Below are 25561 nucleotides of genomic sequence, written 5' to 3'. Positions count from 1 at the left end.
GAAAGCCTCCAGTGATGGAGCACCCACAACGTCTTGAGGCAAATCGTTCCATTGATTAATGGTTCTAACTGTCAGGAAAATTCTCCGTAGTTCTAGGTTGGTTCTTGCCTTTATTAGTTTCCATCCATTGCTTCTTGTCCTGTCTTCAAGTGCTTTGGAGAACAGGTTGACCCTCAGATGTTTGGCTTTCACATTAAAAATAAAGTTAGCAATACATTGACAATACCTATATTTTATATATAAAAAAAGAACTCCAAAACAAAATCCCACATCTACTAGAGCAAAATAGAATTTCTGATAATTTACACAAGACTTTATATTTATCCTTTGCTTCAAAGGTGTTCTGCTAACTATGCAAATAGCTACTTCCTGCACTGCCCTCATCTCTGCTTTACCCTTTCAAGTTCTGCAGTCCTTCCACTGTAATTAACCTAATTAATTAGGTTAATTAACCTAATTAACTTGAACAGCATGGTTAATACTGGTACTCTAAACCATCTGAAGCGCAAGACTCCCACTGATTATGCATTAAATCTTAGGATTTGTCTTGCTTTCCCCAAAGGTTTTCTCTGCGTCCAAACCAAACAGTGATTACCAGGAAGCAAATCAGGAAACTGTATTTATCCAAAACTCTGGGCCTTGATATTTTAATGCATGCCTTGTTCTAAACTTGTATATTTAAACTAGTGTTTTATATCAACATGCACCACAAGATGTGTCTTGGAAGTTTTTGCCAAAGTGTTTGAACTGTCGTACTATTACAGAGAGTAGTAGTAAGACAGCAGGCCGAGGCTTCCATTATTTTCCTTTAGAAAAGAGAAACCCATGCATACAATTATCTAGATCACTATTTTTAACCTCTCAGCAATTTTAAAGATGTGTGGACTTCAACTCCCAGAATTCCCCAACCAGCATGATGATTGCTGAGGTGGAGAAACATCGACCTAGATGACAGGTAGAGCACCTACATCCAACGTTCAGTTTTCTCTGTCTAGGGATCCTTTTCCTCCTATGAAGGGGGCTACGTGATGTCCTGCAGACCAAACAGATGTACTTCTCTGGTGTTGCTTGTATGAGGAGCCCTCAATTCTATTCTCACCCTCAGAGGCCTACCAACGTTGACTGAACTTACTAGCCAGTTAGTGTTTGTGGATTTCCGTAAGGGCCACAAAGTCTTCCACTTCCCTAAATTCTCTGACATTTCCTCTTGACAGTATTTCATAATATTAAAAGGAAGGAGCTCTACATTTCCACTTGAGACTCAATCTTGTGTGTTCTGAGCAAGACGGATGAAAAACTCTAGGGGATCAATGCAAAAATATATACATGAGAACAGGTTAGGATTTAAAAAAAAAACCATCCTTTGGGATGCCTTGAAATAAACATGCTCAGCACCCCAGAGATAAATGATTTTGTTCACTAAATGAGCATTTTCCCATTGACTTTTGCCACAGAATTCTGGGGGTTTCAAGACAACACAGGGAATAAAGTGAAGATGAAGGCAAAACTTAACACTGATCATAAAAGTTGGTTTCATCCATGTGCAGAAGGACTACCGGTATCTACCATTGAGGAATTTTACTAACTCTCTCAGGGACTCAAAATGAAGACTGTAACTTCTGGTTTTAATCAAATATTGAATAAAGAAAAATAACAAGGAATGATTCAAGGCCCCTCTTCAGGATGCATTCATTATAAAGGAAAGTTTTCCTGTTGGAACCAGGGTCCATTCGGTTTTCTCTTTTAAAAGGGGTCTGCAAGGACCTCAGAGGTTCTTGCCAGTGCAATAGGACACCCAGTGAAATAGGCAATATCAAAATTTTCAGTCTGGTTTGGGCTAGTTGCAAGAAGACACTAAGGGACAAAAGTGGACATCAGCTGCCCCTGATTGGTACCAACCCACCCTGCTTGTGGCAGATAGCTTGGGACTTTGTGTCTGTCTTTCCAGAAGAGAACAGAATCATGAGGTCTGCTTTATCCAACCATTCATTTATTCATAATAAAATCTTGACTGTTCATGTAGGAAGGATGTGGGTAAGCAAATATCCCCTCTTCTTTTGCACTGTACACGGGAAATGAGATCTCCATAGCCAGTACAGCAGAGGATAGAAGCTGACAGATAGATGCATTGGGTCAGTGGTGAAATTCAATTTTTTTTACTACCGGTTCTGTGGGCGTGGCTTGGTGGGTGTGGTGTGGCTTGGTGGGTGTGGCAGGGGAAGGATACTGCAAAATCTCCATTCCCACCCCACTCTGGGGCAGCCAGAAGTGGTATTTGCCAGTTCTCCGAACTACTCAAAATTTCCACTACCGGTTCTCCATAACCTGTTAGAACCTGCTGGATTTCACCCCTGCTTTGGGTAGTGTAGTCCAGAGATCTGTGGACCAAGGTTCATTTCATGCCATCACTCCCCTCTTAAAATGCCACATGCCTTACCTTGTCCACATGTATGTAAAAGAAATGCTGCTGGTGATACACAGCCTTAATGAGGCGCTTCAGCTGGCGGATGGCTCTCCCATGAACCACAAGCATGTATGCAATTCGAACTGGCTTGTCCACGGAGGCCTGGACCATTTTGCTCTCATCCCATTGGATCACAGGACTAACCTTCCCTGCAGAGATTTAAAAAAAAAAGGATCAAATCTAGAATCAGTATGGTCTGAACAGAAAAAAAGAGAGGAGCCACTGAACAAGCTCCTTAGGCTAAGTGACCTTTAGAATTCAAGCCAAGCTTCTCCTGATCCACACACGCAATAAGGAACAACACAACACAAATGGCAACTTCCTAATTTTGATCCAACTTGCAGCTGCTGGAAAGCTTGTGCTGTGCTTGAAACCCCAAGAGAGGTGAGCAAAGGCTATATTCTCAATGCACCATTACTCTTCTCTATCTAGCTGGTAGGAGGAAATCCCCATCACCGCAGGTGGCCAAGCAGCATCTTCCTGAGGGTGACATGCTCTTGCTCACAAAGTCCAGAAAACATTCCTTCTAATACCACCCTATTTGGGTTAACAAGGCCCTTTTAAAAAAAATAGATATGGGAAAATAAAAGGTGAAAGGAGGAGCATAGCAAGGCCAGAAGGAAGGAGCTAAATGGAAAGAACGCTCCTGAGACCCTGATTAAATGTTCCAACTGGGGAACTCCAGGGAAGCAAAGAATAATCCTTCAGTTCAGGAACTCAATTTGTCTCTAAGGTAGTACAGATAAATGTTTTTGCCAAGAATCTGGGATTGAATCTTTGATTTACTGTAAAGTGTATGCTTGTTACAGTCTTCGCCTATGATAACTACTGTCCTGTCTCTGAGGATTACTCTATCCGTGCAAGGCAGTTATTATACCCTGGGCTCTCTGAGCAGCAGAGCCCTTTACACCTTGGATCTCTCCCAATTTTTATATCTGCTGTGACAGCTTTTATGGGCGATTCCCATCTTTATTTTTAGCAGCTCTCTATTTTTATCTCTTTGGCCACAGAATGTTTAACTGCATAAAGTTAAAAAGAGAGGCTTACATTTCCTTTGTTCTTCATATAGTTTTTTTTTTAATTATACTTTGTACTTTTGATCCAACTGTCATAGGAGAAGTGATTTCCTCAGTCAGACATTTACCAGAAGGTAGCCACATAATTCATTTAACCTATTTCATTCCTTGTCTCCCATCTTTTTACATTTGTGTTTGCCAGTCACACACCTAGGCCAGTGATGGTGAATTTATAAATCGTGTGTCAAAAGTGACATGCCAAGATGTTTTGGATGACACACAAGCCTCCACCAACACCTGACAGTAACTACTCTTGAAAGCATGTCTTGTTCTTCTGCAATTTTCGGAAGCTGTGCCAGAATGTAGTGTGCTCTTGTGCAACCTTTGGACTCTTCAGAAGGTGGATAAAAGGATCTGTTCTTGCATAACTCTGGAGCCTCCAAAAATCATGTGAGAATGGGGTGTGTTTTGGTGTAGTTTTCAGAGGCTGTAGAGGTTGTACAGCATTCCCTGAAACCACTTCAACAACTAAGACCTTGTGCGATCTGGAACAGCCTTGGTAGGCCTATTACTTGCTCTTCATATGTACACTGTGAGCTTATGCACCAGAGACAAATTCCTTGTGTGTCCTATCACACTTGGTCAATAAAGAATTGTATTGTATTGTATTGTATTGTATTGTATTGTATTGTATTGTATTGTATTGTATTGTATTGTAGTGTAGTGTAGTGTAGTGTAGTGTAGTGTAGTGTAGTCTAGTCCTATTCTGTTCTAGGGCAGGGCAGGGCAGATTTCTGGGTTTAAGAACTCCCCTCTCTCACCCTTCAGATTCATCTCTGCTGCTACCCTAGCCCACACACATTTGCAAACATGGGTTCAAAAATGTATGGGCCTCATGAAATTCAGAACCCAGGATGAGGAAAGAATGATTGTCCAGAGATATCCAAGAGTCAATTTTTTGGGCTCAGAGGTTGTCACTTTGCTACAATTTTAATTTTTTTTGGCCAAATATAAAGTTCAGAGAGTTCTGCCTTCAATTTTTAATGATAGAATTTGGGGAGTTGGGCCCTTATCTCACTGCAGATATCGGGGCTTAAGGAACAGGAATGTTCACTCTTAAATTCAGCAAGAGGTCTGAGAACAGGATGTCTCACAGCAATTACCACTCACTGGAAAAAAGCAGGAAAAGGAGAAAGGAAATCATGTTGCACAAAGCCATTTTGATTTGTCTTGGTCACACATCTTGGGGATTACTGACATCTCAACTGTTCCTAGTAGAGATGGAAAATCTCAAACCTAATTTCAAATTCCTCTGCAAGCAATTCCTTAGGAGCTGTCTGCCCCTTTTTTCAGAAGGATGCTAGATGAGGTGGCAGAAACAGCAGCAGCAAGTGTGTGTGTGTGTGTGTGTGTGTGTGTGTGTGTGTGTGTGTGTTTGTGTGAGAGAGAGCGAGAATGTAATTGTCATAAGCCATCTCATCACTGCCTTTTCCCCACATACCACATGTAGCCCTCGACTTATGACCACAATTGAGCCCAACATTTCTGTTGTTAAGCAAGGTAGTTGTTAAGTGAGTTTTGCCCCATTTTACCTTTTTTACCACAGTTGTTAAGTGAGTCACCACAGTTGTTAAATTACTAACACAGTTGTTGAGTGAATCTAGCTTCTCCATTGACTTTGCTCATCAGAAGGTTGCCACAGATGATCACATGACCCTGGGATATTGCAACCGTCATATTGTAAATACGAGCCAGTTGCCTAGTGTCTGAATTTTGATCATGTGACCATGGGGATGCTGCAGTGGTTCTAAGCGTGAAAAACAATCATAAATCACTTTTTTTCAGTGCTGTTGTAACTTTGAACAGTCACTGAATGTAAGTCGAGGACTATCTGTACTTTCCCTAGAAATATAAGCTTTCCTGATTAAAAATCTTGCAACATCCAGATTACCCCTTATTCCTTTTCTCTCCACTTGGCTAATTGGCAACCTCTCAGATGTTGAAGTAATATCAGTGAACCTCATTACAAGTAAGATTCATTTAGTCAACAGAGCAGCCTTAATTGGGCTGTCTGTGCCTCCTTTAATCAAGGAGTCTGTCACAGGTTATTATGTTGGTGGCCACAGCTCTGTGGCACAGCAGATGTTCTGAATGCAAGAGGGAAGGCCTGGGCAGGAGGAGGTGAAGGTTCCCAATCAGCAAGGCCAGGACAGGACTGTGGGTTCGCATCTCAAGAGGAATGACTTCAGGTGTCGGTAAATGGGCCTAAGCCAAGAAACAGCTGCGCTCCTAAATTGTGCACATGCAAAGGACAATCATCCTTGTCCTGATTCAAGGGTCACACACTCTCAACAGTATCACTCAGTTCATGGGGGACAATTCCCCAAGGTTATTCCCTTCTCACCTGAGAGCTGGCACTGCCGGGGTACTGACCGTGGCATCAGGTTTCCAGCTTGGTGCAGGCATACCACATTGGCAATCTCCTGCTGACACTGCTTACTGCTAGCTCTGGCTAACGCAGACAGCGCATCTTTGCCTGTGATTTCACACTTGGGAGTGAAGTTGTTCTCGGTAGGCTGTGGGGCCCCTTCCACACTGCCAGTGTCTCCGTGCTGGAACATGGCCAGTTGGGCATCCTTTCTAAGCTGCGTCCAGTTCTTTCGACTGGAAGTATCCGAATAGACTGGCAGCTTGAGACTCGGTTGATGCTTCACCGTGACGGCCCTCACCACTTTGGCAACCAGCATAGCAGGATTCTTCCACCTTTCGTGCTTCCTGTTTAAACTGCCTCGCCGGCCTGCAGAACTGTCCGAATCCTTTGACCCATCACTGTTTTCAAGAAGCTGGGGCTTCCTTTGCTGAATCTGCTCCAGTTAGAGAGGTGGGGGGGGGGGAGGGAGGGGGGGGAGAGGGAGAGGGAGAGAGAGAAACACAAAACAGACAGGATGGAGAAAGAATTAGCTTGAAGACTGCTCACTTAGCTACTCTGCTGTGTGTTTTCAAGCAACATTTTATTTTTCTAGATAAATATTCCTTTGGAAAGTTTCACAAACCTCATGTATAATGCATCCTGTTTAGTAAAGACAACGGAACAGGAAAAATAATAGCAATGGGCACCAATATGCATTTGTTAATCGTGTCTGTAGAACCACCCAGGATTAAAAAATATAGCATTCCCATCTATTTTCAGTCACGGCGGAGTGAGGCTAGAGAAGCCCACTTTAAAATCCCCCCTTCAGCCATGAATAAATGCATACTTAGCTATTCAGGACATGAACAGACAGCTCACAACTGGCATTCCAGGTCTGGAATTGCTCTCTAAGGTAGGTGACTGTTATCCCCATTTTACATAGAGTAAAATGAGGCAGAAAGACTGTGTGGCCCTGGGCTATGCAGATAAAGGAAGATATGAAGGACAAAAGTGGGTTTGTAGCGAAAAAGTTAAAAATGCAGAGCATTTTGATGTAAACCAATCACAATTTTATTCAGATTTAGAATGAATGAATGAATGAGAGATTTATGGGCTACAACCAGATGCTTTGCGCGGTCCCTCCAAAACAAGCTCCATTCAGTGGAATAAAGCAATAGCACTGATGCCACACAAAGGATTACATTCTGATTCTAGAACATATGATTTATAAATGTGTTCTATCTTCCTGAACTACATAGCCCTGAGAAGATAGCTATCAGTCCAAAACCTGAATAAAAGCCATCAAGCTTAAGTGCTTATCTGCTGAACCATATCAGTTTTGATATTTCAGAACGGAAGGGCTCATCTGCATACAAAAAAACATTGAGAGAGGTTGAAAAGTATGTGGCTTTAAAAATGGTTGTCTTCAAGGATGACTCAAGTAGCATTGCTGCCTGCCTAGAAAGTAACGGGGAGCAATTAATTCTTCTGTATGGAGCCCCCCTCCCCCCTTTAAATTCCTCACTTGCACAGCAGGAGTGGAAATTGTTTCTGCCCATGTGAACACATTCTCTGCTGGTTATCTTCCATCTTCACTGCCATCTTTCAACTTACCAATTCCCATTAAAAGGCTTCTACCATAAGAGCTTCAAAATCTTTGCATCTCTTTCCAAATAAGGGAAAGGTGAAGTCATTGGCAAAGTGATAAAACGTCTTGGCTAGAATCCAACCCTTTCCCTTTGCTAGGTAGCTTCTCTCCACCTCCCTTCATTGTCCAGCTCTCCTTTCTTCCTCCTCCCATCCAGGTCCTGCAAAGCCATTGATTTGGGTGCTGATGGGAATCTTGACCTCTAGGTAGACATGGGATTGTCTTCCATAAGAAGGGAATTCCCACGACTGAAACAAAAGACCTAACAAAGCCAGAAACAGGCTGCACTGACAAAGTGTCAGCCCATCAGGCAACCACAATATAACTATTCAGTGTCCTCCAATTAAATAGGAGGAGGCAGTCCTTCAGTGGTCCAATTGGAGCTTCTGATCACTACTCCTCATGTACTCCAGAAGGTTAACATACGAGTATTTCCCCTCCCCCCCAACTTTCCATAGAAAATAACATTTCTCTGTTGGGTCACCTTGATCCAGCTTCAGCCTGCCTCAACAGTTGGTTGGCACCAAGATGGAGGCTGTGTTGTGAGGATACCTTCTCAGTGAACAATAAGAGGAGCATCAGAGCAAAAAGGCTGTACGGATGAGATGGACTACGGATGACAAACAGAACACATCATTTTCCAATGATACATCTGTTCAAAATTATGTGTCCTGACAATTTTCATCAAAGGTTTTTCAGAGGCTCAAAGCATCGAGCCCCAGTTTTGTGCAGTGCTTGTTTTCCGGGCTTTGCTTTACTAGAATCTCTAGACAAACTATTTCTCTTTCTCTTTTTAAATATCCTCTTATAAAAGTGTGCTGACTCTCAAAAGTACATTCATGAAATAAATGGATGGGTTTATCAATTTATAGGTCCAATGAATACCATTCAGTTTAACTGGGAATTGACACTGATTCATAACATAGATCTGCCTTTTCCAACGAGGTGCAATTGGCTTTCTTGTTATTGTGATGGTCCTTCAAATTTACTCTGATTTGCGACGACTATATGGAAGGTTTATGCTGTTTTCTTGCCAACATTTTGGAAGTGGTTTCTTGGCACTGTATCTTCTTCCCAGGTTGAGAGACAGCGAGTGGTCCAAAGTCACTGTTTAATGCAGGATTAGAAGTCAGGTTTCCCTGCTCCTTGTCCAGTGTATTTATCCACCACACCAACTCACCTCTCTCTCTCTCTCTCTCTCTCTCTCTCTCTCTCTCTCTCTCTCTCTCTCTCTCTCTCTCTCACCCTCTCTTTCTCTCTCTCTCAGCAATTGCTGATTTGATGAGATTTATAGGCTCTACATAAGTGGAAAGTACCAGATTACGGAAGGCTGTCTTCTCTGACTTATGTAATAGTATGTGGGAATAATTTTGGGAGAAAGGAGGAAAAGCTACAGTCTAGACAATAGAGTCCAAAGAAGGAGAAATGCTGACAATGTTTCAGAAGGAATTTTTCTCTAGTTTTCAGGAGAGTAAAAGTAAAAGAAAGAGGGATATTTTCATTTCATTCCTTGGAAGATTCTGTTAATGCAACCTTACAAGAAAGATAGAGCCAATAATCAGTTGGGCTTCTTTTATGGACTACTTTGAAGAGCTAACAGTCTGTCAATATATTGCTTCTTTTGGTTAGATATTCAATTCTCATATAATTTTAAATTGCTCCAGTGTAATCTTCTACCTGATCTTATACTCGTGTTCTTCTTTCTGCCTTATAACAAAAAGTCAAAGGGTAGCCCCCAAAACGCTCAATTAATTTTTAGGATGTATATTCCTTCAAATCAACCTTGACCCATGATGACTGCCTGGACAAATTCATGCAGTGTTCATGGTAGAATTTTAGAAGTGGATTACGACTGCCTCTTTCCTAAGGCTGAGAAAGAACAACTGACTGAATGTCACCCAGTTGTCTTGTTGCCGAAGGCAGATCTAGAACCATGGTCTCCCAGTATCTAGCCCAGTGACTTTAACTACTACACCAAAGAGGTTCTCAAACTAGCTCTAGGGCTCCACAAAGCATTTAGCAAGGCACTTGCTAGTGGTAATCTTATCTCAAATATCTTCTGTGCAACCCTCTGAATAATTTGCAGTCTTAACCAGTACTTCTGAAAAAAGATAGGTCTCTCAAGATTTAGTACCATTATTGGATACTGAGCCCCGATGGCGCAGTGGTTATAATGCAATATTGCAGGCAAACTCTGTCCACCGCCTGGAGTTCAATTCTGATGGGGACTCGAGATTGACTCAGCTCTCCATCCTTCCTAGGTTGGTAAAATGAGGTCCAGGATTGAAGGGGGAAATATACTGACATTGTAAACCACCCAGAGAGTGCTGTAAAGCACTATGATGTGGTATATAAATCTAAGTGCTATTGTTATAATGTCCATCCCAAAAATCCTCCTACCATCACTACCCTTATTCCTAACAGTTTGGGACAATTGTTTTTATTGTCAGCTTTATTGATAATTGACAAATTGGAATATACCAAAAAAAAAAAAAAGAGTGAACCTATTCAAAGTCTTTATTTTCTTTTCTCCCCTTTTCTGCTTCTCATTCCCATCCTGTTGTAGCTACACAGCCATCCTTAGATTGCTGGGTTTATTTTTCCTCCTTTCCTATCCTGCAAATATTTTCCCCTACTTTTGCAATCATCAAAGGTTCCCCGGAGCACGGTGATATATTCCTCTTATTTCTCAGTGGCCCCATTCTGGCTACAATCTTGTTGGTGCTCATCAGCTGACTTTGCTATTAGAAAGAAAGATGATTAGATTTGAATTCATTTTAAATAACAACTGACTGCAAAGCTTTTCATACAGTCCCTCCCACTCGATGTTTTTTTAAGTGTGTGGGAAGATGGTTACTTAGCCTTACAATGCTGATAGCTTGTACAAAGGCGAAAAGTGTGCTGCTGCTCCCCAAAAGCAACGTTCCGCCATTTCTATTCCTATTTTTCACAATTTGTTTTTAATTTGGGTTGCATGCAGTTCTCCTTATGCAGCAATTGGAAGAAGGGAGGGGGGAAGGATCAGGCTGTTCAGACAGAACATTCTTCAACCACAAGAGTACATGCCTAACATTGAAAATGACGGAATCTGAAACAGTTGGAAGGCTGATCTATAACCAAATGCACTACTCTAGGGGTGTCAAACTCAAGGCACGGGGGCCGGTGCTTAGATCTGGCTCACAGGGAAACAGCAAAGGACCAGCCTGTGGTGCCTCTGCCAGCAAAAATGGAGCTCGTGAGGGCCACTTGTGACCCTCACGAGCTCCATTTTTGCTGGCAGAGGGTTGCAGAAGGCAGTCACAGCCAAAAATAGAGCTTGCGAGGACCACAGGCACACCTCCCGAGCTCCATTTTCGCTAGCAGAGGGTTGCAGGCTGCTGTCACAGCCAAAAACGGAGCTCGGGAGCCCGTTTTCACTGACAGAGCGCTTGGGCCACCACATTCGCCCCGACATGAGTGACGTTGAGCTGGTCACACCCACCCGAGGTCAAATACACCCGAGGTCAAATACAACCCTGATGCAGCCTTCAATGAAATTGATAGCTGACACCCCTGCACTACTCCATTAATGATACAGAGGCAGTTATGAAATTGTACTAGGAAAAAAAAAGGCTTTCCAATCCCCATGTCAATCTTCTCTGCACTATTTTTGTATGCTAAGCATTAGTATTTGTACACTAAGCTAGCATAATGTAAGGGGTGTGTGTGTGAAGACAAATTTTCTTTGTTTGATAGTAATGATTTCTATCATCTGAACAGCTTCCTACAAATACATTATTCCCGTTTCAGTCAGACGTTAAGAAACAGTTCTGCATCTTCCCTCACCTTGGTGTTCCTCTAGGGATGTATGGATGCAGCTCCCAGATTTGCCAACTATTAATGTCCAAGAGACTCCTGATCTCAACATGCCTAGAAGACACCACAGAGAGGGGAAAGCTACTCTATCGTTTCCCTCGTTTTGCTCAGTTTGATTCACAAGACCAGACTTGTATGTAATTGAAAGGGCAAAGTTACCCAACTGGTTTAACCATAGTTTTGAGAAATGAGAGCACCCTGGAATAAGTTTAAATATAAAGTGAATGTGTCAAAAAGAATCTGCTCAGTTGACACATTCTTGTACAAACATTGGCACCCACACTTATATGGGATTTGAAATATAATCTCCTTTATTATACACCTTTATAATTAAAAGCCATCATTATCTTGCCTGATGTCCCTCAAGGGAAAGTGCTTTACTTAAGAAAGACTGTTGAAGAAAGTATATCTACTCCCTCTACTATTGTGGGCTTCTAACCTCTCCCACTCTTTGCTCCTTTTCAAGCCAATTACTTAAATATGGGTATCATAAAATTATGCTGGAGCTTGTTATTACTATAAGCTAAGGCTATTACCCAGTGTACAGGTAAGTACCAAGGAAGAAGGTACCTCCAAACAAATTAGACTGCTCAAGAAGTCAAAAAGAGAATTCACATTCTAACTTTTCTATTTTGAGTCACCATGGATGGTTGGATATAGGTTAGCTCTAAATATTTTTGAATTACAAGCTTAAAAATCAACATCCATATACACACAATGATACTGTGTTTCCCCGAAAATAAAACACCCCCCGAAAATAAACCCTGCCTTGAAAATAAGCCCTCCCCGAAAATGGTTAAACGCATGCTCAGCTGGTCCCCGCCATTTCCTCTGGTTAGGGGGTCAGAACTGGAAACCAGGTAAGACAGCCAGAGGAACCCCATCTTGCTCCATGCGCCCCAAAATAATAAGACCTCCCCGAAAATAAGGCCATGTGCTTATTTCAGGGTTCAAAAAATATAAGACTGGCTCTTATTTTCGGAGAAACACGGTATAATGGTCAGAAGTGACCATTTTTGATCTACCACCATACACAAACTAATGGAAAACTAGGCCAGTTCACATATAAACAATTTTGAAGCTGCCCCTTCTAAGTGGACAGCTGAAAGGAGAATGCATATTTGGAAAATCATTTCCTAAAATATCATTTTAACTACATGCTTGTCCACCTGGAAGAAAATGCTTTATTGTCTCTTGTCCCAGCACACACCATTGATATGACAAACTCCTTCTATACATACTTCTGCCTCCTGGAATATGACTTCTCTGTTATACTTTTGTGGCAACCCTAGGTTTAGCTTTAAATTTACAGTCCCCATTTCAAAAAATATCCAAAGGATTACCTCTGATTCAAGCTAAACTGATTTTGTTTAAAAAAAAAATCACCCTAGTAAAAGGGAAGGAAAATAATTAAATCTTAAATCTGGATAAACTCTGGTCATAAGAATGTTAGAGAAACCCACACAATCTGAAAATTAAAAAGTTATACGGTATTATCTTCTCATTAAGCATGAAAAACCAATTTTCCTCAATCTGAATGTGGAATTCTGGATGTGGGGTTCTTCAGATAAAGCAAGGAAAGTCTATTAATCTGGAGGACATGAAAATTGGTCAAGGCTTCACTATCCCCATTGATACCGACTCAAGCCAGTCACTCTACATCTATGGCTTAATAGGTTCTCTAACTGTGATATTCGTATCTACTAAGTGATACTATAGAAGCAGAGTCTATAAGAAGCATAGTCAGGGAATTAAGTCTTTTAGTTGAACTTCTGTATTTTTTTTTTTAATTTGATTTATATGCTGCCCTTCTCCGGAGACTCAGGGCGGCTTACAATGCGCTAAGCAATAGCCTTCATTCTTTTGTATATTTATACAAAGTCAGCTTATTGCCCCCACAACTGGGTCCTCAATTTACCTACCTTAGAAAGGATGGAAGGCTGAGTCAACCTTGAACCTTGGCGAGATTCGAACCTGCAGTAATTGCAGGCAGCTGGTCTTAATAACAGGGTGCTTTAGACCATTGTACTACCAAGGCTCTTGGTATTACAGGTGGTCCTCGATTTATGACCACAATTGAGCCCAAAATTTCTGTTGTTAAGTGAGACATTTGTTAAGTGAGTCTTGCCCCATTTTATGACCTTTCTTGCCTCAGTTGTTAAGTGAATCACTGCAGTTGATAAGTTAGTAGCTTAAGTGAATCTGGGTTTCCCCACAGACTTTGCTTGTCAGAAGGTCGCAAAAAACAGATCACATGACCTTGGGACATAGTAACAGTATGAACCTGTTGCCACGTGTCTGAATTTTGATCGTGTGACCGTGGGGATACTACAAAAGTCGTAACTGTGAAAAATGGTCTTAAGTCACTTTTTTCAGTGCCGTTGTAACTTTGAGCGGTCACTAAATGAACTGTTGTAAGTAGAGGACTACCTGTATAGTGCAAGAAAACAATCACACAATAAATCTGAACCCTGATAATTTGGACTTACACTGAAGTCTTCACATGTATAAGAGTATATGTGAAACCTTCCCTACTACAGACATTCTGCTGCACTCAGGGGCAGCCAGCTGCTCTTACAGATGCCAGATGTGTGGAAAACTACTTTTAAATCCCTTCATGGCCTGTGTCCATGTTACTTGAGGAACCATCTCATCCCACTGAGGTTGGCCCACCCAGGCTGGCACAGAAGGCATGCTACAGGCCCTGTCAGCCAGGGAATTCCAGCTGGCAGGGTCCAAGAGAAGAGCTTTCTCTGCCATTGCTCCCATCCTTTGGAACTTCTTACCTCCAGGAGTGAGATCAGCTTCGATCTTCCTCACCTTCCACAGGAGCTTGAAGATCTGGCTCTGCCAGTTAGCCTGGGGCTCCAATGGGGGAATCTCATGCTTGAAACAGTTGATAGATTAATAACAGATCCCCCCACCCCCCTCCCATGCTCAGCCTATTCCCTCTCTCCCAACTTTTAGCTTAATTTATTGCTGATAATTTGTATTTTATAGTATTTTATTCTTATTATATTCATATTGTTGTTTTATTTTTTTAACATTGTAAACTGCCTAGAGTCACCTTGTGGTTGAAATGGGTGGCAGATTAAATTAAGTTAATTAAATTAAATTGTAGATACCCTGTTTCCCCGAAAATAAGACCTAGCATGTTTTTACATGTGTGCCTAATATAAGCCCCCCCCTACCCCCCCAATAAGCCCTACTTAAGAGCCTGCGCAGATGATTGCCCACCCATTCTGTCTGGTTGCTCGCAGTGATACAGCCACAAAATGAGGCGTGGAGGTGGTGGAACTGCCACACGCACCCCACACTGGCTTACCTCAGGGTCCCCACAGCAGGCCATCCACGCCTCAACGCATGCCTTGCAGCGGCAGCACCAACACCCATGTGCCGCAGGAGCCCATGTGGCCACCGGCCCACTTCTTCTGCTTGCTCGTGGCTGCAAAAGAGCAGGAGGCTGAGCAGCGTGTCAGTGCTGCCGCCACGAGGCAAAGCAAGGTGTGGGGACATGGATGGCCTGGCTGAAGGGGCCCTGAAGTAAGCCAATGTGGGGTGTGTGGGGCAGGTCCATCCCCCTGGCGCACCCCATGGCCGCCTGCCCTGCTGCAAGCAAGCAGAAGTAGTGGGCCTCCCATACATGGAAAAAAATAAGACACACCCTCGCCCCCAAAATAAGTCCTAGTGCTTATTTTGGTGCCCAAAAGAAAATAAAACCCGGTCAGGGTATTTTCAGGGAAACACGGGTAGACAGATAGATAGATGCTCACTGTTGCTCATGGGTTAATTTCTACAACTGTTGAATAAGAGTGGTTGTGGATTCCAGAAAAGCATATTCTAACCAAGATAAAATATGGAAGGATGAAAATAAATGCTAACCGAATGAGACGCACACCTGCAAAGTGGCGCTTCTGATCTATTGAAAACAATGCACTAAAAGCCAGACTAGCCCACAGTGTTTCCACCTTTCTGATTTTTACACCTGGCCATATTTTTAACATTTCAGTGATCAAACCGATCAACTTTGTCCTACAGAAGATTTTTTTAAAAAAAAATCAGCAGTTCTGTTTTCTAAACAAGCTTAACACAAACAAAGATCAAAAACTTCCTCAGGTTTCTACTTCAAACGTGCATCCCAGAGAGATGCTAGAACAGGCAGAGATAACAGTTCATTAGTCACCAGCCGGAGCCATCTGTTCAGGGATTTGCAAGCGTTTTCTCTCCACTCAGGAGGTGAAAGCCAAAGAAGGAGGCAGGCAAACAACGGAAGTCTTGCTCCCCTTTCAAATCCACACATCCTGACAGGCATCCTTGCTGGGAAGGAAACCCTTCCATCCTTTTGGAAAGTAAGGAACTCAGCTTCCCTTTTTCAGCCTGGGGCGAGCAAGGACCCTAACACCACAGAATGAATTCACCTTAATTCCTTTCTAAAACAAAACTGTTTTATTTCAATATTTGAATTCCCGGTAGGATCTGTGCTAAAAGCTTTCCTGTTATTCTCCTCTGCCTTCCTGTGATCAAGCCCATCCACGGCATCTTCTTTTCAAAGAAAAGTGCTCTCCAACAGCAGCCTTCAATGCAAGGCAACAACAGGCAAGACAAGGAAAGAGCAGCTGTAAAAACACCTGTTTCCTGTTCTTCCTTGTTCCTCTTGCACATGTGCCCTGCAAAGCATTAAAGCTGCCCCTTCTAAATAGTGCCTTCAAACACAGCTGTATGCTGATTGTTTTTCCCAGAAGCTCTTCATGTGAACCATGACTGGCAAAAGCACATCCGTCCAGGTTTTACACCTGCTACCGGCTGCCAGTTAAGGAATTCTGTGGCTCCTAATTGCTAGATGCAGTAATGCCAAAGCAATCTCTTCTGCTTGAATCATAAAGGAAAGAAAATACAGTGCTGCAGACTTCTGGGTCTGAGGCTGCCTGTGTCCGGAATCCAGATTAAATGCCCACCCCCACCTCTAAATCCCCTGCTTGCTTTTTTTGCTTCCCCTACACCCAGTACACCAAAGGGGCAATAGCCACACATTCTTCAAAAGCAAAAGGAACAGAGTATCTCATACAACCTCAAGGCATCCAGAGCCTCCAATCTTGGCAGGCAGCATGAAAAATGCTATTACCTCTACCCAGGTGGTTCTCATGGCTTTGCTTTACCATCTGTCACAGCTCAAATTCCTATACCTGAAGAACAGGTGGACTGCGGATTTACTTGGCCATTTGTTAAAGGATAGATTTCTTGGTAAAACATAAGGCGATACTTACATGCTTATATACATATCCTCCAAAACAGGAACAAGTCACCATCACATTTGTAGACCTCTAACATGAGTCAGGAACATGAAGAGATGGACAGCACCTGGCCTGGACATCATCCACAATGACTGGCAGGGGTGTCAAACTGGCAGCCCGCAGGCCGGATGCGTTATGCGCAGGCTACACCCACTCCAGCTCCGGGAATGGGGAAAACGTCATGAAACATCACGTGACGGCAACGTGACGCCACAAGTTTGACATCCGTGAGCTAAAGAAACTAACAGCAGTCATGAATACAGCACAGACAAACCCAAAAAAAAAAAAAAAAAGCAGCACAGACAAACCAGTTGCTAGCAGCAGGCTCTAAAACAAGGAAGGACAGTGCTGATCATGAAAAACTCCCACAAGGAAACACCAGAGGCTCAAACATCAGTTGCTCACAGATTCAGCAGTTGCCCAAGATTCAAGGTCTAGTCAAATCAATCTGAGCAAAACCTGGATAGACTATAGGAAAGCCTATGGCTCAATGCCGTACACGTGGATCTGTGAATACCCGGCACCAGACAAAGTCAGCAGGACACTAAGGACCTTCCTCAAGAACTCAATGGGCTTGTGGAAGACAACACCAGAAGTCAACTCCAAACAGCTTGCATAAATAGCCACCAAATGCAGCATATACCAAGATGATGCACTGTTCCCACTGCTGTTCTGCATAGGCCCCCCTCACTCACATAAGCACAAGGACCAGATATGGATACGAGTTCATGAGTAGAACTACCATCAGCACCTCCTCTAGATAAATGATAGTGAGCTGTATGCTAAGCATTGACTTGCTGATCCACCTAACATGAATCTATGGTGTAGACACCGTCATTCAGATTACAGATGTGGCTGGATGATAATAAAATAGTTAGTAGTTATATAATAAAATGGAACTACCAGCAGGCCACACAACAGACATGGAAACCATGAGGAAGAGGCAAGAAAGATAACAACATCCAAAATATCACAGGTCCTGGAGAGCCATCTCAGTGGGAAGAAGATCCATGCCATCAACACACGTGCCCTGTCAATCATCAGACAGATTACCAGTATAGTAAACTGGCCAAAGGAGGCCTGCTGATGTGAAGATCTGGGGGCTCCTCACAATGTACAGAGATTTTCACCCCAAGTCCAACGCCCAGAGACTATACACCAGCAGGAAAGAGAGCAGGTGGGGTCTAGTGAGTATCAAAGCCATTGTCCTGAATGAAATCCAGAGCATCCAGGTGCAGATCAGTAAAATGGCACCGAAAGATGAGCTGCCAAGAGAATGCCTGAGGAGGCAGCAGCAGACATGGGAAGAAGATCAAGCAGAAGATCAAGCAGGGGCAGAGGAAGTGCCATGGCAAAACAAAACTCTGCATGGGAGGCACCATTGACAGGTAGCTATGGTGGCAGATATTGGGGAATTCTACCAGTGGCTGGAAAGGGCCGGACTAAAAGACAGCACTGAGGCACTGATCATAGCAGCACAAGAAAAGGCACTAACGCCAGATCCATTAAAGTAGTGGGGTCTACCACACTAGATAGGACCCGAAGTGCAGATTATGCAGTGAGGCCTCTGAGACCGTCCAACACATAGTGGCGGGGTGTAAGATACAGGCAGAAACAGCATACGCTAAGCGGCACAATCCAACTGAGCTGGAATTACATATAGGCACATATGAACAATGTATGGGCATGTTTAGAGGGAAGATTCCACAGAAGGTCATGGAGAATAACAGAACTAAGATCCTGACAGGCAGATCCTGACCATCAACCAGATATTATGATAGTAGTCAAGGACCAGAAACAGCAACGGTGATAGATGTAACTGTTCCAAGTGACTACAGCAGGAAGGAGCATGAGAAACTGGAGAAGTACCAGCATCTGAAATTAAAGATCAAAGTGATCCCAGTGATAGTAGGAGTACTAGAGACTGTGACTCCTAAGCTGGGGGAGTAGCGCCAACAGATTCCAGGAATGACGCTGCTATCTGTCCAGAAGAGTGCTAGGAACAGCTAAGATAATGCGCACAATCCTCAAACTCCTAGGCCTCTGGTAGAAGACTTGAGATTGTAGAAGATATCTGCCATCCAAATGGGATTGTTTAAATTAATTTAGAAATTTTCTACACAGTAAAATATATATAGAACAATCAAAACAAAGAACATAAGAAATAAGAAAAAAAAAACCATGCAATTATGCTTTTTGTCCTCATGTCTATCAAGTAAATATTATCTTAAACTTTTCCCCAACCTCTTTGTCCTTTTAAATCCCCAAATCATTAATTCGATTATTCTTCTTTCAACCAAAAGTCCACATAAGGTTTCTAGTGTTTCCGAAAAGCCTTTTATCATTTTTCCTTTGACCAAACTGGTCAGCGTCTTGATTTGTGCAAGTTCAAGTAAGTTTATAATCTAGTCTTCCACTGTAGGCCCCATATTTCGTTGTTTTACAGCTTTTTGCATACAATAACACAAGGCGATACTTTTTAAAATACATAACTCACTTGACTTCGGGCAGGGGATGGGACTAAGAGGGTTTAGTATCTGAGACAAGGAGAATACTGGTAATTTAAAATATAACCAATAAAATATGGCTTATTCCTAAGAAAATCAACGTTTTATTGTTTCATTCTTTGGCTTCATAAAGGCATACACACACCCCTTTTATCTTTTGTTTGCACAACTAGGAACTTGAGGTATGCAAGGTATAGAGTCTGAGGCTTTAAACTCCATATCATAAGCCTTCCAGACTGATCCAGTAAGCAATACTTTTTGTAGCAATTATTTTTGCTCTGTTATGTTCTACCCAGTTCATTCGTTGTCCCAATCCCCTTGCTGCGAACATGGCTTTCCATGCTCCTGCCTCTGTCCCTAGTCTCATGTTGACCTATTTGTATAAAAAAAGAAGAAGCTGAAAATTAAGTTCTATCATGCAGAAGCCAACATTGGGACATATATTCCATGGTCTTTTGATCCACGTCACATTTTATTTTAAATGAACTGTTAACTGGGATCTAAGAACAGTCATATACCACCAAATATGGGTACAGGCTCTTCTACCATACCCACAATTTTTAGGAGATTGGGCTTTAAGGATACTTTGAAAAACCAATGCAACTACCAACAGATTCATTCAGATATTATTTTGGGTTTTCTTTCTGGATTCTACATAAAATGTACTTGGGTTTGCTAGAAGAGAAACTAAAGCATGGACAAAAGTAGGTTTTTGTGCACAAAAGAAGCACAGGTCAATCCAGTCCTGAAACAGGGATCCTGAAATCAGCTGCTACCATATATCAACTGGAACCTAAAGTTTACCAAAAAAAAAAAAAAAAATGCAGAAAACCTGACTTCTAGAATTTATATTTCTTTCCACAGAGATGTCACACTACCTAACAATCAAAGGACTGTTAATCCCTTCTCTGGTTATTCCTTTCTGGGCCTGAAACAAGTTTCAACCTACAGACTCCACTTTAGATAATTAAGTCAATTCTCACCCTAGCCATCACATGTCTCTCTGAAGCTTCAATTTCCCCTCCCCGCCCCAACTACAAAATACTGAGAAAAACAAATAAAGAGTACAAATTGTGACTGTTCCACACCCTGGCTACCCCAAAACCTAAAGATCCTTCGCTTCTGATTTCTGAAGCATTAGCAATTATTATCCTCAGCCATGAAGGCTATAGACTTCTCTGAGTCACAGATTATGTTCTGAAACATCACATAAGCTGCTTTTGTTGAGTTACAGAGTGGATGAGAAGTTATCCAAATTCTAAGTCGAAATGTAAGGGTCTAAAAAAAAAATCCTTTTCTGGGGGGAAAACAGTTTTTACTCAAATTGTATAGAATGAAGAGTAACACTCTTCACCATTACATGATTATCTCTGCACATTATGTCAAACACTCACAAATCTAAGAAGAATTTGGATACTTAGTAAATTTAGCACTTTGGAAAATTCCTTCCTGCTGCCTTCTGTGCTTTAGTCTGGAGCAAATATTCCAGGTCTGCCTCGAATATATAAACCAAAGTAACTTAACAAAGTACAGATAGTCCTTGACTTACGACCACAACTGAACCCAAAATTCTGTTGCTGTGAGACATTTGTTAAGTGAGTTTTGCCCCAATTTTACGATCTTTCTTGCCACAGTTGTTAAGAGAACCACAGTAGTTGCTTGCCAAAAGGTTGCAAAAGGTGATCACATGACCTTGAGACACTGCCACCATCGTAAATATGAGTCAGTTGCCAAGCGTTCTGAATTTTGATCACATGACCATGGGGATGCCGCAACACTTGTGTGGAAAACTGTCATAAGTCTTTTTTTCAGTGCCGTTGTAATTTTGAACAGTCACTCAGTGAACTGTTGTAAGTCGAGGACTACCTGTATTAGCATTTATTTGGTTTTTTATGCAACCAATGTAGAGGTGTTGAGATATTTTGTTAAGATTGGATTGCTCCTCCCTCCTTTTTGGAATGCTCTCTGTTCAACATTTCAAGTTGTAAAGTCAATGCAATTTTCTAATTTTCTTTTAGGAGACATCGTATATATAAATAAAATTAGCATAAAGTATTCATAGAGGTTTTTCTTCTCTCTCTGATTTGAATTCTCAGTGGATGTTTTAAATAAAACAAATGGTGCAACCAAGAGATACTGCAAGCATCTGAGGACCCCACAGCTGGAATGCAACCATGTTTACTTTGAAGTGCCACATGAATTTAAAGGACTTTATTTCCTGGATGTATGCTTTAGTTTAGAATGAAGCCTGTTTACATTCTATTTCATTTTGCTTTTTAAAGAACATCCTCTTGTTTCAACAATGGAGCATACACAGATATGCTGTATTAGTGACTTAGAAGTTATGTTTTTTTGTAGATAATACACCTCCTAGTAGTTCCTTTATATGAACAATGTCTTATTTTAATGCTGCAAACTTGTACAATCTAGGACAGGGGTGTCAAACTCATGGCATCATCATGTGACGCATTGCAGCTTTCCCCCCTTCGCTAAACTGAGCGTGGCCGTGGCCAGCGCATGATGTATCTGACCCGCGGGCCATGAGTTTGACAGCCCTAATCTAGGAGAAGGACACTTCTTATCATCCCATCCCTTACCATCCCACCCCCAACCCACCATGATGAAATTTGGATTCTTACATATGTGTTAAATGCAACATTCTGGAGCAGGAATGGGAAACGTGAGAGGCCCCCTCCCCGCTACTAAACCTCCGTGCCCCCTCCATCATGACTGCTAGCTACCCCTGCTGCTTTGCTGAACGCTGGCCGTAGTTTCCTGCTACAGGTAGTCCTCAACTTACAACAATTTGTTTAATTCGAAGTTACAATGGCATTGAAAAAAGTGACATGACTATTTTTCACTCTTAGGACCATTGGCAGCATCTCCATGGTCACATGATCAAAATTCAGACACTTGGCAACTGACTCATATTTATGACGGTTGCAGTCTCCTGGGGTCATGCGGTCAACCTTTGCGCCCTTCTGACAAGCAAAGTCAACGGGGAAGCCAGGTTTACCTAACAACCCTGTCATTAATTTAAAAACTGCAGTGATTCACTTAATAACTGTGGCAAGAAAGGTCGGAAAACGGGGCGAAATTCACTTAGCAAGTATCTCGCTTAGCAACAGAATTTATATTGTATACATAATTATACATATATAATTATATGTATATTGAAATGGGAAAACATGAAAGCAAGAGCACAAGAGCTTTAAAATAAAAATAGAGAAAACTTCTAGAAACTCAGCCCCACCCATGACATTGATGAGGTCCCACCCAAGGTACAGCCTCGGGCCTTCCACTGCTTTAAAGGATTGTTTTAAAAAGTTCGTCTTTTTTCCTCTTCCAGAACTCCCAATTCTCTTCCTGAACCACACAGCCCACAACGGCATCCATTTTTTCTCTTAAACTATGTCACACAAACGCTATACTTAGCGAAAGCCTTTGTCTTCCAACAGAACTTGGAAGAAATCAGGAAGGGCAGTAAGAGTTTTCAGAAAACAGAAAATCCCAAACTGTTGCTTTAATGGCGTGATTTAAAACAACCCACTTTGCAACTAATTGTCTCTTTAGGGAAGTCACATAAGAGCTGCAGGCAACCACTGGTGCTTTCATATATCATGAAGAGATAAAAGGTGTGTTGGGAAAGGCTACTTTCTTTTTTTATATTTCAATATCGAAATGCACAAAGGCTACCGCTCCAGAATCTTCATAATACCTATCAGTGGGATTTCTCCTGAAATAAAGGAACCATGAATTGGAGTTCAGTTTCAACTGGCAACTGGTGTTTGGAGCATGACTAGGAGAGCCTTTGAATGCTTCACTGTTAATTCAAGCTGCGCTCCTCTGTCAAGTACAACACTAAACTCCATTAAGTTCAAGAGCAGACGCACTTAGGACTGTAGTATCAGTTCCCCGACTACTATCCAACAGCCCCAAAATCAATAGGTTATCTTGCTTGCAATTGACTAAAATTACATCTTAGACGTGTAATTGGCTTAATGGGTATTTTTCAGAGAAGCAGTAACTCAACGCTGGGAATTTATTTTGGGACAGAAGTCCCTTAAGGAACCATCCAATCCAAACCTGATAAAAATGCAAGCAGATAAAAGATATACCTCTAATTTATTCACATAACCCCAGCTCCCCACCGCAAAGAAACGTACAATTATTTTGCATTAATTATGTCATATGCACTGTGAATCACAGTTCTATATTGGCTTGATTAAATCTATACTGACTTTTCTTTTTTTAGCCTGTTTTAATCTGCATGATAATGTAGCTACTGCATTTTTCAAAAAAAAAAAAAAATACTGGGCTGGTCAATGAAGTGATCAGAGACTAAATAGAAATCTTAGGAAGAATGGCTTCTATGTCTTCACTTGACTTAGAAGACACCCATTCAGATAACAAAAATAGCAATAACAATAGCACTTAGACTTATATACCGCTTTACAGTGCTTTACAGCCCTCTTTATGCTGTTTACAAAGTCAGCATATGGCCCCCAACAATTTGGGTCCTCATTTATACTAAAATAAACTATTTCACAATCTAAAATTTTATTTTATTTTATTTTTTTATTTTATATTGCATTTCTATACCGCCCTTCTCCCTGAGGACTCAGGGCGGTGTACAGCCAGATTAAAAAACATGCAGAACAAATATTAAAAACAATTAAAAGATATATAAATTTGGCCCAATTAAAACTCATTTACCAATTTAAAACGTTTAAAACATTTAAAAAACAGTTAAAAATTTCATCTTAAGCCAGCCCGGCTTGCTGAAAAAGATAGGTTTTCAGGGAACGACGGAAGGCATTGAGGTCCTGGATTCTTCTTATCTCCGGGGGCAACTGATTCCAGAGGGTGGGAGCCCCCACAGAGAAAGCCCTCCCCCTGGGGGCCACCAGCCTACATTGTTTGGCTGATGGCACCCTGAGGAGGCCCTCTCTGTGGGAGCGCACGGGTCGATGGGAGGTCGTTGGTAGCAGCAGGCGGTCTCGAAGATAGCTAGGCCCTATGCCATGGAGCGCTTGTTTATGTAAATGTTTATTTACTTTTTATTTATGTGTTTCCTGCCTTTATAAGTAACTTAAGGCAGTGAACACACACACAATACTTCTTCCTCCTCCTATTTTTCCACAACAACCATGTGAGGTAGGCTGGCCTCCTCATAGGCCAGTCATCCAGCGAGCTTTCAGACCTAAGGTGGCACTAGAACTCACAATCTCCCGGTATCTAAGCCAGCACTTTTAAGTCCACAGAACTTTTAGTTACCAAGTCTGAGAAATGCTGCTTTAGAATATTCTGAAGGGTTCTACAAGATGAATCACAACAGTAAGTAATTTTGTTGTTGATATTAGGGTCCACTAAAAAAAAAAAAAAACTCAGAAAGCTCCTGAGCATCTAAGAAGGAGAGGTAGCAGCCGTGAAAGAAGTTCCATAAAAAGATTCCCACAGAGGGATTTGTCCAATCCATTTTAACAGTTCCATAGGGCAAAGGTGTTCCTTATTTGGTAGAACACTGAAAGTGCCCTCTAGCGCAGCAGATGGCAAGACATCAAATTGGACTTCTAAAAAAGCTCTCTAATATTTGGGTAGCACCAAGGTTCAGGCAGACTAGATGAATTGAATTGAGAAAGCTAGCATATTACGGATATAGCTCTTACCCACACTTGCTAGCTTTGATGAAACTTTAGCCCAAAGGTTTCCAGGCTTAATGTCCCTTTTTATCGTGTTCTTCTTCAATAACAGTCTTAGGGGAGCTTTACTGTATGATTATTTAGTCCGAAGTCAATTAATTAAACCCAGAGCGTGAAGCATATATTCCCCAAGACTGCTTTTTCAGGCCCCGACCAATATGACTGATTTATCTTTTGCATAATCTACTTAACATGTTCTCTAATTGGAAGATCCTTGTCCAGCTTTTGCTCTCCAGTTGTGCTAGACTTCAACGCCAATCCCCAGCGATTGGCCCGTTGACATGCAATTTGTAGTAAAAACATATGAAAAGTGCCAGGGAGGGCAAAGCTGCCAATGCAGCAAAAGGCAAGAGTTTTGTTGATTGCTACGGGATTGCATCCATAGAGATGGTGGCTGTCACAATGGCAGAAATTCATGTCAAGAAGTTTGATTTTCTATGCCTTGTTCGGTTGTATTTAATTAAGAAACAATACTTGTTCCTTCTTTTTATACGACAGTTATAATTTAACTACCAAGCAATACTTTGGGTAAACATTGTGCTTCTGAAGGTCACAGAATCTGAAGACAAGTATAGGTAGTCCTCAATGTACAACCATTCCTTTAGCGACTATTCCAAGTTACAAAGGCAGTGAAAAAAAAGTGGCTTATAACTGGTCCTCGCACTTAC

General features: G+C 41.8%; 1 protein-coding gene across 2 annotated transcripts in view; it reads right to left on the bottom strand.

Moving 5' to 3' along the window:
- Positions 1–25561, bottom strand: part of XYLT2 (xylosyltransferase 2) — a 47445-nt gene that overhangs the window by 19104 nt on the left and 2780 nt on the right. Inside the window, exons 1-3 of one of the 2 annotated variants that reach the window (XM_070934649.1) lie at positions 14180–14269; positions 5885–6344; positions 2438–2613 (exon numbers count right to left, since the gene is read on the bottom strand). In XM_070934649.1, coding sequence (XP_070790750.1) covers positions 2438–2613; positions 5885–6227 — 519 coding nt within the window. In that variant the 5' untranslated portion in view covers positions 6228–6344; positions 14180–14269. Of the gene's footprint in view, positions 1–2437; positions 2614–5884; positions 6345–14179; positions 14270–25561 lie in introns of those variants that run through there. The other variant, XM_070934648.1, reaches the window with a different exon arrangement.

This window comes from Pituophis catenifer, unplaced genomic scaffold (genome assembly GCF_029215685.1).
Source record: "Pituophis catenifer annectens isolate HBS135680 unplaced genomic scaffold, rPitCat1.0.hap2 SCAF_2, whole genome shotgun sequence".
Classification (NCBI taxonomy): Eukaryota; Metazoa; Chordata; class Lepidosauria; order Squamata; family Colubridae; genus Pituophis; species Pituophis catenifer.
This window is presented reverse-complemented; position numbering and strand designations above follow the sequence as displayed.